The sequence below is a fragment of the Rhincodon typus genome, chromosome 26, assembly GCF_021869965.1.
Source record: "Rhincodon typus isolate 14 chromosome 26, sRhiTyp1.1, whole genome shotgun sequence".
NCBI classification, from domain to species: domain Eukaryota; kingdom Metazoa; phylum Chordata; class Chondrichthyes; order Orectolobiformes; family Rhincodontidae; genus Rhincodon; species Rhincodon typus.
Genome location: NC_063357.1, coordinates 44,514,970 through 44,528,797, shown reverse-complemented (window position 1 = coordinate 44,528,797; position 13,828 = coordinate 44,514,970). Strand labels below are relative to the sequence as shown.

General features: G+C 43.0%; 1 protein-coding gene and 1 non-coding gene across 2 annotated transcripts in view; both read right to left on the bottom strand.

Annotated features, from left to right (window-relative positions):
* Positions 1–2,124: 2,124 nt before the first annotated feature.
* LOC125486206 lies at positions 2,125–2,243 on the bottom strand. The gene has a single exon (XR_007264898.1). It is a non-coding gene; the product is annotated as a 5S ribosomal RNA (ribosomal RNA).
* A 2,028-nt stretch (positions 2,244–4,271) lies between these two features.
* LOC109921230 (complement component 1, q subcomponent binding protein) overlaps positions 4,272–13,828 on the bottom strand; it is an 11,446-nt gene continuing 1,889 nt past the window's right edge. Inside the window, exons 3-6 of the mRNA XM_020521266.2 lie at positions 13,221–13,308; positions 8,135–8,230; positions 5,656–5,778; positions 4,272–4,946 (exon numbers count right to left, since the gene is read on the bottom strand). Coding sequence (XP_020376855.1) covers positions 4,800–4,946; positions 5,656–5,778; positions 8,135–8,230; positions 13,221–13,308 — 454 coding nt within the window. The 3' untranslated portion in view covers positions 4,272–4,799. The remainder of the gene's footprint in view (positions 4,947–5,655; positions 5,779–8,134; positions 8,231–13,220; positions 13,309–13,828) is intronic.

The following is a 13,828-nucleotide window of genomic DNA, read 5'->3' as shown; positions in this document are numbered from 1 at the left end:
GGGCAACCACCTAGAAACCGATATTCATTTCAAGCCCACCGACTCCCACAGCTACCTAGAATACTCCTCCTCCCACCCACCTTCCTGCAAAAATGCTATCCCCTATTCCCAATTCCTTCGCCTCCGCCGCATCTGCTCCCAGGATGAGGCATTCCACTCCCGTACATCTCAGTTGTCCTCGTTTTTCAAGGACCGTAACTTCCCCTCCTCGGTGGTCGAGAACGCCCTCAACCGTGTCTCCCACATCTCCCGCACCTCATCCCTCACACCCCGTCCACGCAATAAAAACCAAAAAAGAATCCCCCTCGTCCTCACGTACCACCCCACCAACCTCCGGATCCAACGCATCATCCTCCGACACTTCCGCCATCTGCAATCCGACCCCACCACCAAAGACATCTTTCCCTCCCCACCTTTATCTGCTTTCCGGAGGGACAACTCTCTCCGTGACTCCCTTGTCCGCTCCACACTCCCCTCCAGCTCCACCACACCCGGCACTTTTCCCTGCAACCGCAGGAAGTGCTACACCTGCCCCCATACCTCCTCCCTCACCCCCATCCCAGGCCCCAAGAAGACTTTCCACATCAAGCAGATGTTCACCTGCACATCTGCCAATGTGGTATACTGCATCCGCTGTACCCGGTGTGGCTTCCTCTACATCGGGGAAACCAAGCGGAGACTCGGGGACCGCTTTGCAGAACACCTATGCTCAGTTCGCAATAAACAACTGCACCTCCCAGTCGCGAACCATTTCAACTCCCCCTCCCATTCCTCAGACGACATGTCCATCCTGGGCCTCCTGCAGTGCCACAACGATGCCACCCGAAGGTTGCAGGAACAGCAACTCATATTCCGCTTGGGAACCCTGCAGCCCAATGGTATCAATGTGGATTTCACAAGTTTCAAAATCTCCCCTCCCCCTACCGCATCCCAAAACCAGTCCAGCTCGTCCCTGCCTCCCTAACCTGTTCTTCCTCCCACCTATCCCCTCCTCCCACCTCAAGCCGCACCTCCATCTCCTACCGACCAACCTCATCCCGCCCCCTTGACCTGTCCGTCCTCCCTGGACTGACCTATCCCCTTCCTAACTCCCTACCTACACTCACCTTTACTGGCTCCATCCCCGCCTCTTCGACCTGTTTGTTTCCTCTCCACCTATCCTCTCCTCTATCCCTCTTCTATCCGCCTCCCACTCTTTCCCTATTTATTTCAGAACCCCCTTCCCCTCCCCCTTTTCTGATGAAGGGTCTAGGCCCAAAACGTCAGCCTCTCTGCTCCTATGATGCTGCTTGGCCTGCTGTGTTCATCCAGCCTTGCACCTTGTTGTCTCGGATTCTTCAGCATCTGCAGTTCCTACTATCTTTGTTACATATTGCCTGTTTTTCAGTATTTTTACAATCTACGACTTCAGAGCTGCTACCAGGGACGCTGTACATATCACCTAGTACAGTTTTACGTCCTTTATTGGCATGGCACTGTGCTGGAAATTAGATCGAAACATTAATCTTCATTTGTGCAATTGCGCACACCTATGTTTTGTCAATGCTTCTCGTGTTCAGATAATAAGCCTTGATTTTAGTTTTTCACAATTATTCTTTGTACTTTTCTTAATTGCTCCTGATGTATGATTATCATCAATATAATAACTGAACTTGCTATGTTTGCTGACCCATTCTCCTCGCCTTTAACCATGTCGAGACGCTGTTCTATGAAGTCGACTGGTGACTTCAGATTTTGTCAAACTCCCGTCACCTATCAAGCCCTCACCTCGACGTTTTTGCTTTCGTGGCCTATCCACACCACTGTTCAGAAGATTCCTACTAAAGAGGGTCACACTGATATCGATCGGGGAAGTGTGCTAATCCAAAGTGAGGCATCGCTTGGCAAAAAACATCTGTTTGTGCTCTTCAGCAAAAGACTCGCTGCTTTGTTGCTGGAGCTTTCGCTTCAATCTCAAGTATTTACGATGTTTTTGTGGGCTGCAGGAAAATGAGTAAGTCACGGGGCAAGAAAAAGTGAAAGAGACAAGCAGACGGAGCGAATGAGCAAGCAGTTAAAAGGACGTTGCTTGATGAATGGGAGTGTGAGAGTGCAGAGCTGCGGGCAGCCTCCGGTGGCTGCAAAAGCCTACTGCACCTGGTATTCCCAGGCGGTCTCCCATCCAAGTACTAACCAGGCCTAAGTCTGCTTAGCTTCCGAGATCAGACGAGATCGGGCGTTTTCAGACTAGTATGGCCGTAGGCATCTACTGCTTGCATTTCGGGCTCTGTAAAGGCACATAGCACTACACGGAAAACACGAGTATTTCATGATACAATCTGACTGTGACCAAACATTTCTTTTTCCTTTGCCTTTCTCTTCCACTATCTCCACCGTCAATTCCTCTGCCCTACATGCACGCACTCACTCTCACTCACACAAATTAAAAGCCTTTCCCTTCACTTTCAGTACACAATAGGGCCAATTCATTTCACGGTCACTCACTCTGCTCCATTTCAACATTCATTCGCATCCAAGCTATTCTGCAACTGAACTCCTTTCGAAAGTATAAACACAGTGACATACTCACACCACCACGCTGTTCAGCTCCTACAGCCTCTGCCTCCATTCAACCACATCAGTCCCTGTTCCCGATCCACTTTTCATTTCATCCGGACTTCCGGCAAGCTATCCTCCATTTCTATTGTAAATACAGAGGCAACAGTACCAACACTTTTTGGCCATCCCAAATTGCCCAGAGAGCAGTTAAGTGTTAACCACATTGTTGAGTCTGGAGCTGATGGTAGTCCTGACCAGGTAAGTGTAGCAAATTTCCTTTCCTAAAGGACATAAGTGAGGTTTTTGATTTGATTTTATTATTGTCACATGTACTGAGATACACTGAGAAGCATTGTGCACATGGTGACCAGAGAAATGATGCCTTACATACGTACATCAGGGTAATTAGAACAGAATTCAGAATATCATATTACAACTACAGGGAAAGATCAGCTGTAATATAGGACTGGTCCATTCATAAGTCTGATAACAGCAGGGAAGCAGCTGTTCTTAAATTGTATTAACAACAAACAGTAAATTACATGGTTGTCACATTAACTAGCGTTTCATTTCAGATTTGCATTGAATTCAAATTTAACCGTATGCCACAGTGTAATTTGAACCTATGCCCCTACTGCATTAACCTGGGGCTCGGGATTACTAGTCCAATGACATTACAACTACTTCCCTTTGTGCTGGAATCCTTGGTATGTAGCTACACTACTGTTAGGGAGTGCCATGATTTAATCTTGCACCAGGGAAGGAACAACATTTCCAAATCAGGATGGCAGGGATCTTACTTATGGTAGTGTTCCCATATATCTGCTAGCCTTGTGCTTTCAGGGAGCAGTGGTCAAAGAAAATTGGTGAGCTACTGCAGTGCATCTCATAGATGGCATCAGTGAAGGAAGTAGATAGGGTGTCAATTCAGCAAGTAATTTATTCTAGATGGTGTTGATCATCTCAAGTGCTGCGTGTTGGTGCTGCACTCATACAGGCAAGTCAGGAGTATTCTGTCACATGCGAAGATATTTTTCTATGCACAAACAGGGTGCGTTGTTTCATAGAACAGTGATTACAAAACGTAACTGCCTGTAAAGTACTTGGAGCATCCAGAGGTCATAAAGATGCTATACAAATGCAAGTCGTCTATCTTTCTGTAATTCTACATTCCTGCTCGCCCCCTGTATCCATTAATCTTCAAAACATAAAATTCCACTTCAAAGAATTTAAGGATGAAATAAAAAAAATTCATACCTGAACTTAAAGATGCAAAAAAAAAGTGCTTGAAATGAGATAACACCATGTGGAGCTGGAAGAACACAGCAGGCCAGGCAGCATCAGAGGAGCAGGAAAGTTGACATTTCAAGTCGGGACCCTCCTTCAGAAATGCCTGGCCTGCTGTGTTCCTCCAGCTCCACGCTTGAAATGAGTTATTGTTATATAGCTGCCATTTCTAGGAATTATATAACGCTAGAAAGTTCCTTACTCTTTTTCCTTTCTTTCCTCCCCCCATAAGATTAGGCATTGCTGGTAGGGTCAGCATTTCATCCCAACTCAATACCTTGCTGGGCCATTTCAGAAGCAGTTATGAGTCATCCACATTGCTGTGGATCTGGAATCCCGTATAAGGCCAAACTGGGTAAGGACAGCAGATTTCCTTCTGCAGAAAGGACATTAATGAACTAGATTGGCTTTTACAACATTCAATGATGGTCACCATTCACAGAGACTCACTTTCAACTCTGGATTTATTAATTGAATTTAAATTCCATTTGAATCTGCTGCCTGAAGGATACAGAGATGCCCCTCTGGATTACTACTCCAGCAACATTACCATTATGCCATCTTCCTGGCTCACTTGAATTGCACACCCTACACCACCCCAACCCAAGAAATCAGGAGAACCAAAGTTTGACATCATGTTTAATCAATACTTCATTTTTACGGGAACATCTGAGGCCAGTGATATTGTGAGGAGAAAGTAATCGTTTAATGTGCTCACACACACACTTCCATAATTAGAGTACAATTCAGAGGCACCATTTTGGGTATTTCAGCATCCCAAGCTGCTTTGTACATTATATAGAGATGGATGCTAATTACACAGAGCCATTCAGTACCAAAGAATATCTTTGTACAAAATCTATTGTGAAATAATTTAAAGCCAAGGATCATTCTGCCATTTAACAAGCATCATCATTGCAGGATGATCTTTGCCAGGAGGCAGAGAGACAAATGTTAATTGTACACGTCAATGATTAACACTTTATAAAACTATTCAAATTTTCAAGAAACTTGATATACTCCTGGTGTTCTAAAGCTGTGCTCAGCTCAACAAGTTCATCAGCAAAAGTGTTATCGACCCCACGGTCCGCCAGAAAGTCCATCAGATGATCATAGAGGGCCTGTGGGAGACACAGAGGTTATGGTCTGCATATACAGTCAATAAAGCTGTGACAAACAACCCAATCCAAAGTCTTGGCAGGTACTCTTGACTAAAACTGATAAGTGTGCACTTGAAATATAAAATCAAATACCTCTAAACCAGCCATTGGATGGTTAAAATGCAAATATGGTCATGCTGCCTCTAAAGCATTGAGGAACATCACTGACAAACCTATAACACTGCTCCTGCATATACCAGCTCATAAGATCAAAGCACACCATACGAAGTGATAGAACTCTTCTTAACTCAATATATGGCCCTCACCCCAAACATCAACCTGAAAATTTCAACAGCATGACTGATGGGTATGCTGACCATATCCACGGCAACATAACGTGAAGGTAGGATCAGGTTCTGCTGTGATGGCCATTGTGTTTAAATAACAGAGCAACACATCACGAAGGTTTATACATAGGTAGCTAGTCAGAAAGCACTAAAAGCTGAGCAGCTCCTGATGAAGACATAAGGCAGTGAGGAGACCCCAAAAGCAGATGAGGAGGGTGAAGGTGGATAGCAAATCCAGCAAATTAGTACTCAGGTGGAGCAGAAAACACTTTCATCAGATACCAGGAAAAAGTTTCAGTGTTGGAAACTCACTCCAGAATTTCAAACAAATTCATAACATGCTTTGATAAACAACACTCAACAAGTTGCTTGCCCCCACTCACCCAGTCAAGGGAGTCTGTATTAAGGGTATAGCTGGTTTCTTTCCAACTGTCTTCTCCCGTGGGCTGAAAGCTGACCTCTCTGATGGCAAAGATGTCACTGTCATCCTCATCACCACGCCCAATCTGTAACCAATTCAGTCATTTCAGACATCAAAATGGACAATGCATGAACAATGAGCACTTTAAACAGTGTACCGAGAGTGGCCATACTGAGGGGTTATATCCAAATAGCAACGTTAATATCAGCAACATCGTGGGAACAGCAATCACAGCTTCTCTAATTAAGGCACATTGAGACTTGGACAGGGATAACCAAGCCATTTGTGGCTCAGTCAACATCCCAAACTTCCAAACACCACCCCATTGTGGAAGCACCAAGGATGGCAGTCGTTCAAGGCTCACCCCCTCCTCCTTAGGCAACAAGGGAATAGTTAATAAATATGATGTCAACACCATGGAATTGTTCAGTTTTCCAAAGCATATTCTTAGCCTTCTCATAGTCTTATACAGTCTTTGTATCCAAAAGGTAAACTTTGTTCCCAACCTCATCTTCTAACTTCAATTTAAGTGAAACAAAAAGGACCCATCTCTTTAAACATCTCCTGATCCTTTGCCTCGACCACTCAGTAGGACACTGGTGATCGGTTTTCTCACCGGTTTGCAGAGTTTCCTGTTGCCTTGTAACTTATCAAGCCGCCACACTACCCCCTGCCTTCCCTTCCAGTTGGAGGTGTACAAACTCAAGCTTACTAGCAGTTGACTGTCACAATCACATTTTGCAAGATGTGGTTTGACGTGAAGAAACACCACTCTTATTTCTAGTGAAACTAATTCATGATCATCCTAAAGGGCAAGAACTGCCCCAGGTTTTTCATTTTGCTGAGTAAAGCTCTCCATCCTGATATTTTAAATTTAAAACATCACGTGTTAAGAAACAAATTTAAAATTTACAAGAGCAGATTAGAGGCTTTGAACCCTGTAGCACATTATACCTCGATTCCCCAAAATCTGCCCACCATCTACAAGGCACAACGATGGAATACTCCTCACTTGCCTGGATAAATGCAGCCGAACAATACCCAAGGAGGTCAATGCCATCCAGTACAAAGCAGTTTGATCAGCACTGCATCTATCATCAATGCATAGTAGCAGCAGTACCATCTACAAGATGCACTGCAGCAACTTTCCAAGGATCATGCAAAAACACCTTTCAAACCTGCAATCTCTACCACCTAGAGGAAAAGGGCAGCAGATAAAAGGAAACACCACCACTTGCAAGTTCTCCTCCAAGCTACAAACCATCCTGACTTGGAAATACAACACTGCTCCTTCAGAAACATTCTGGAACTCCCTCTGCAATAGCACTGTGGGTGTCCCTGCACCACATGGAGTGCAGCAGTTCAAGGAAGTAGCACACCACCTTACCAGGGCAGCTGGGATGGGCAATAAAAGCGAACTTTGCCATATGCCACTATTTTCTCTTTCCAAACAAATCATCTTGCTCTGCAACTACAATCCCATTCTAATAAATTCTGACTGTTTCTTGGTCCTATCCCTGTTGGAACTGTAAACTGTTCCTCAGACATTGTACCAACTTCCTTTAAATTAGCACTATCCCCATAAAAGTATACGCCTGATCTTTCAGAGATCCTTGAACATGCTGTAACCTCCAACGACTTTCAGGGTAGGAAATTTGCTGTCCTTATTTGGTCTGGTCTACATGACTTCAGACCCACAGCAATGCCATTGACTCTTAACGGCCCTCTGGGAAATTAGGGAAAGGCAATAAATGCTGGTTTAGCCAGTGATGCCAACCTCCCATGAGTGAATAAAAAGAACAACCAACTCCACGCCTCTTCTTCCACTCCATCCTCGCACCAAGAGTGTCCTAAGTGAACGATTAACACTGTGTGGCCTGTGCACCTTGTCCTCCCCATGAAGACGGAATGAAGGACAATGAAAGCAGGCTGAATAGGAACTTTAAAAAGGCAACTGGATAACTGCTCAAAAGGAATAACTTTCATGTTTATGGCAACAAAGCCAGAGAGTAGGACAAGTTGGACAGCTCTTTCACAGTTGGAACAAACACGATATGTTGAACAACGACCTTCTGTGTTGCAGATTCTACAATCATGTCAGATTCCAAACACTCTTCAGTCCCCAACAGGAGACTGCTCTCACCAGATTCCACTCTCACCCATATAGAAATAAACAGTGCAGTTCCATTGACTGCCTCTTCAACATCACATTTGGAGTTCCACAAGGGTCTGTCCAGCAGGTTACTTACTGCCTCTCAGTGAGATCACCTGCAAATATCTGATCAAAGCCTGGGTTAAGTGTTTTAAGAAGCTTCCTGAAATCTCAGTAACGTCCTAATATAGTCCTGTTGGCACACTGGATCACCACATGCTATTTTGTGGAGAACAAAGTGAAAAATCTATAATTGGCTTTCTGACTAACTGCCAACATGAATACCCACCTCATCTTCAGGATAGTGGCAGTCAAAAACCAGGCTCTGGTTATTCAACAGCTTGGTCACTTCCACAACAAAGTTTGGGGTCGAGATAATTTCAGGCTGTAAAAGAATTCAATTATTTGTTAGATAGAAGATGACATTTTAGACTTCTTATTATGTTGTTTAGATGTACACAAAGTCACGATTCCAAGTTACACCAACCTTCCAAGAGACCCAGCTGCTTTCCTAAACTGGGAGGGGCAGGGGGGGGAAGGGGCAAGAAGCAAAATTCAATGAATTCAGACTTTTAATTCACCTACCCCCAACTCTCTCCCATTACCTCTAGCTGTGTTCTTTCTTCCAAATGATCCTGTTCAACCAACACATTCTCTGACTTAGTCTTCATGCAGTTAAATGCTTCAATCACTAAATTTTAATCATATAAATTAGAAGCCTGGCGGATTGGGAATCAGTGTAGTCAGCAAGAATGGGGAGAAAAGTGAAAACCTAGACAGAGGCAGCAGTATTTAGGTTTATGGAAGGTGGAAGATGGGAACAGTTTAGTCGAGAAACAACAGTATAGGTGAGGATTACAACGTGCAGGTGTGTGGTGCGTTTAAATTGGGTGGGGGGTGGATTTGATGGGGAATTAGCCAATCTTTACAATGGAATAATTATTATAAGTACTTTATCAATTTGATTAATCATCTTAACAGTCACTTAGATTACTCCTGAATTTTCTATATTTAATCGCACTCTGCTAAGGGCGTTGAACATATAGATACAACTTCTTCACATCTCAAATGGACCAGATATTAGGCCTCACCTTTTACAGGTCTTCTTTATGATATTCTTAGCCTACTACCTGTTACTTTAAATGTATGTTTCAGAACTCCTCCACTGTTGGTGTTACCTTCTAACTGCTATTTTCACTTTTCCACCAACTTAAATCACATCTTTAGATCAACAAAAACAATAAGAAATACGCAAGTACAGCCAACACTTGAACACACCAACAATATATGTAGAGAGCCTTACAGCATCTCTTCCTTAGCTTTCAACTGCTCTCCACCAGACCCAGCACAGTCAGTCATTCTCTGTATTAGAATGGCACTAACATTGCTCCTGAGATTTCCCCCTTGTATCTTCAAAGCTCCGTGCAAGCTGTCCAAAATACGTTCCCTCTTTGTAGTTCAGCATTCATTTGGGTAATATCCAATTCTTAACTCTTCTTTCTTCCTTCAAGATTTCCCCTCAGCTGCTTCTCCAGCCTCAAGTTTTTAAAAAGGCAAGCTTCAACTCATTCAGTTACTTCTTCCTGATGTATATTGTCTCTTCACAACTTTATGGTTATTAATATTTCTTTTTTTTGAGAAACCATAATACTGCTGGCTTAAGTGCTTGATCAGGATTAAAAATGTTCATGGGAATGGTTTACAATTCCAAATATCTAGTGCATTTAAATGCAAACAGAATGAGGAGTGGGTCTAAAATACCGCAAAAAAACACAAGTTAACAAGCTCAAGCTGTCAAAATATATTTTTGACATCAGTTATTTCTAAAATATTAGACAATCTGCAAACCCTGAAATAAAGAGTCACAAGTGAGTCAGGAAATTTGACAGTTGTTCAAACAAACAGCCGTATGTTTATATTCAACGCTGCATCTCAAATATTCAAAAACTGGACACATCCTTCAAAAGTGAATCTCAGCAAAACCTAACATTCCATTCACTCGTACAGATTAGTGTTGTGTTAGCAAAGGAGTCCTACCTGCACGTGCTCAATCAACAGCAGGTTTGTGCCTGGTTATTGCACTAATTCCTGGCTTTCCCTGACCTGCTACCTCTGGGCACTGTCAGTAGGCTTCTTCCATATCCCAGCATGGCCCACAGTGGTGGTGAGGCAGTGTGGGGATGGGTAAGGAAGTGAGAATTTTATGTTAAAAAGGAGGTTTTATTTATTATTCATTCATGGAACGAGTGCGCCACTGGCTAGGCCATCCCCAACTTCAGTTAAAAGTCAATCACACTGCTGTGGGTCAGGAGTCACATGTAGACCATACCAGTTAAGGATGGCAGTTTTCTTCCTTGAAGGACATTTGTTCACTAACAGTTTTTCCAACAATAGGCAATAGATTTGTGGTTATCATTAGACTCTTGATTCCAGATTTTCTTTTGCCGTGGCGGAATTTGAACCTAGAACGTTCCCTGGGTCTCTGGATTAACAATCCAGCGATAATACTACTTAGGCCATCACCTCCCCCAAATGATTGGATGGCAAGAAATAAAATGGACAAGGATGGAGTTAATAAAAAAAAGGAAGAGTTATGAAGATGGAAGGATAACACTTGATGAATCAGATAGAATTAGGAAAAATGTGAACAATATCAAAGACTGAAAAGGATGAGGAAATGAATTGAGGACACTGACGTTTATAAGCATCACCTTCTTGAATTCAATCCCACTGCCCAAAAGCCTTCATTGGTTACCCTTAATTTTCTACTTCCGTTTCTCTTAACAGTGGGCAATGAATGCCCAAGTACAATTTCTTCATGAATCAAGTGAATCCAGGTATTATGCCTCATCTTTCAAGTGTCAGTTATGTGAGACCAGTGGATTCTTCTGTGTGGCTATGCCCATAGAATAACTTAAAAGGACCAACTCAGAGATCTTTGAAGAGGCTTCTCAGATGCAACATTCAGTCAACTGGGTTGAAAAACAGGGCATTTATGAAGTCTTGTGGCATCAGATCAAACGTGGGCAAGGAAACCTCATAATTACCACCTCCTGTCCTCCCTCAGCTGATGATTCAGTACTCCTTCATGTCGAGCACGGCTTGGAGGATGTGTGGAGGGTGGTATGGGTGAAGAATGCCTGCTGGGCAGGGACTTTAGTGTCCATCATCAACAGCAGCACCAGTACTGACCATGCTGGTCAAGTCATAAAGGACATATTTGTCAGACATGTCCTGGAATAGGTAGCGAGGGATGCAACAAAAGGGGAAAGCCTACAATCTATCTGCTGCATCTGCAACTATCCAATACAATGTCAGGAGTGACCATTGCACAGTCCTTGTGGAGATAAAAATCCCACCTTCACGTTAAGAAGACCCTCCATTATTCTGTGGGGTACTGCCACAGTGTTGAATGGGATAGATTTCAAACAGATATAGCATATCAAAACCAGGCATCCATGAGGCATTAGCAGCAGAATTGTTAACAATCACAATCTGTAACCTCATGGCAGGGGAGATCCTCATTCTACTATCAAGGCAAAAAATGGTTCGGTGAAGAGTGAAGATGGCATGCCAGATGCAGCACCAAGCATACCTAAAAACAACAGACGTCAACCTGGTGTAGCTACAAAACAGAACTAATTTCGTGCTGAACAGAAGTGACATGTAATCCCAGAATCAACAGATCCTAGCTAAGTCCTGCCATATCCAGTCATGGATGGTGGAGGACAATTAAACAATTTACTGGAGGAGGATGCTCCACAGAAAACCCCATCCTCAATGACAGGGGAGCCTGGTGCATCAGTGCAAAAGATAAAACTGAAGCAAATGCAATAATCTTCGGCCAGACATGCTGAGCGGACAATCCATCTCGGCACCCTCAGTGGGGGGGGTTCCAATATCGCGCATGTCAATCTTCAACCAATTTGGTTCACTTCACCTGATATCAAAAAAATGGTTGGAGGTACTGGATATTACGAAGACCATGGCCTTGTCAACATTCCAGCAACAGTACTGAAGACTTAGAGTCATAGTCGTACAGCACAGAAACAGACTGTTCAGTCTAACTCATCTGTGCCCACCAGTCACCCCAATCTTACCTAGTCCCAAGACTTGTGCTGCTCCCTAGCCAAGCCGTTCGAGTAAAGCTACAACGCTGGCATCTACCTAACTATGTTAAAAATTTCCCAGTTTTATGTCCTGTACACAAAAAGCAAGACAAATCCAACCCAGCACAAGTGTTCAGAAGTGAAGGACTTCAAAACTTGACACAATCTCAAAGTGAAATCACTGTTCACTTATTTTAACATTTGAAGTCTGTTAAAACAAAATGTGAAACGATATTGTCACAATAACCAATTGCACTTTAAAGGGCAATTCAAGTCACATCAATATTTCGAGAACTTCAGTATAAACTGAGAGGGCTGATCTAAATAATTGTTCGCTCTTTAGGTTAAGAAAGCCAAATTTAGTGAAGTAAAGTCAGCCTAGTCCTCTGAGAGGTTACCCGTTGAAATGCAGTTAAAACTGGCAGATGCAGAAACATACTTGAATTGGATAAGACACACGAGTGAAGAAAAATGACAGAATGGGAACAGGTTGGATTAATATGATTGGGACATTATTGCTCATGTGGCAGGTAAACTGACAAGCTGGGCTGAGTGGCCTGTTTTATTGCTGCACATTTTATAGGTTTTGCCACGTGGACCCCTGTCTGTCCTTTCCTTTCCCCAGTGACAGCAGACTAATAGGAAGAGACTGCTACTCTCCAGCAGACGAAAAGAAGATGACAAAGCAAAGCCCTCAAACAGCATAAACACACAACACGAGTTGGGAGCAATGGTGTAAGCGGTACAGTCCTCTTTGTACCTGTCCTCACGTTCCTCATTTAAATACTGCTGTAGCGATAACGTTAGGTTGTACAAGGGTAAGAGGGTAAGGCCTATAGCAAGTTACCTTCCACATACCTTGATCTACCCAGATCCACCTATCCGTAGCACCCAGTGAGACCACACTTCCAAAAACAGAACTCGTACACCCAAGTAGGTTTTTTAAAAGTTCAAGTTCAACCCATTCTGTTTCAAACTTTGCACCCAGCCAGTTATCAAGAACAATGACGTTCACTGTTCTAATATTGCCTGCTTTGGGATTCTAGGAAAAAAATGGTGCTTTAAAGGACTTTTAAATACCCATGTACATTCTGTCCACACAGACAGATCTCCAGCTCTGACTCCTATCCATACAAAATCCCACTCAACCCAGGGCGCAGGATGAACAATACACAGTGGAGTTTGTTTAATTAATGCCTGTTTAATTACCTCTCAACTTTACCAAGGTGACTGTCAAGAGTACTGTGGAAGTTCAATCCATCTCACCTCATTCTCTGAACCCTTCTGTCCTTCCTGTGGTTCCTCCTCCATTGTTGGGGGAATGCTGTTATTGATATTAAAGGAGACTGTAACTCTACAAACAGAAAGAGATAAATGGTCACTACGGATAAAGAAGTAGTCAAAAGGTGTCACCAGCTGCAACTCTGAACTGCAAAGAATCAAAGAATGACAATGAGCACATTCTGATCTCAAACTGCTCACAGCCAAAGTTCATTTAAAAACTGGGACTGGTAGAATATTTGTCATGATATTTAAGAACTTGATAATGATGTACTAAAGCTGAACGCTGGTCCTGCACAGGCTAAGGAACAATCAGAATCTATTTGCAATGGTTAACTTTATAGTCTTAACTTAATACTGTAAGCTTTATAGACTAAATATACAGTGAAATTCTATGATAACTCAGCTCAATATACAAATCTGATTATGGTGTGGGGGTCTTATGGGTTCAAAATTAATTAAATCTCTATTTAAATCTTCATTTTGCTAGCTAAAAATAGGAGTTTTCTAGTTAACATGGTGCATCTATTATGCAATCTCACTTATTGGACTCCAGAGTCCAAGTTGTAATGGACTCCAGAGTCCAAGTTGTA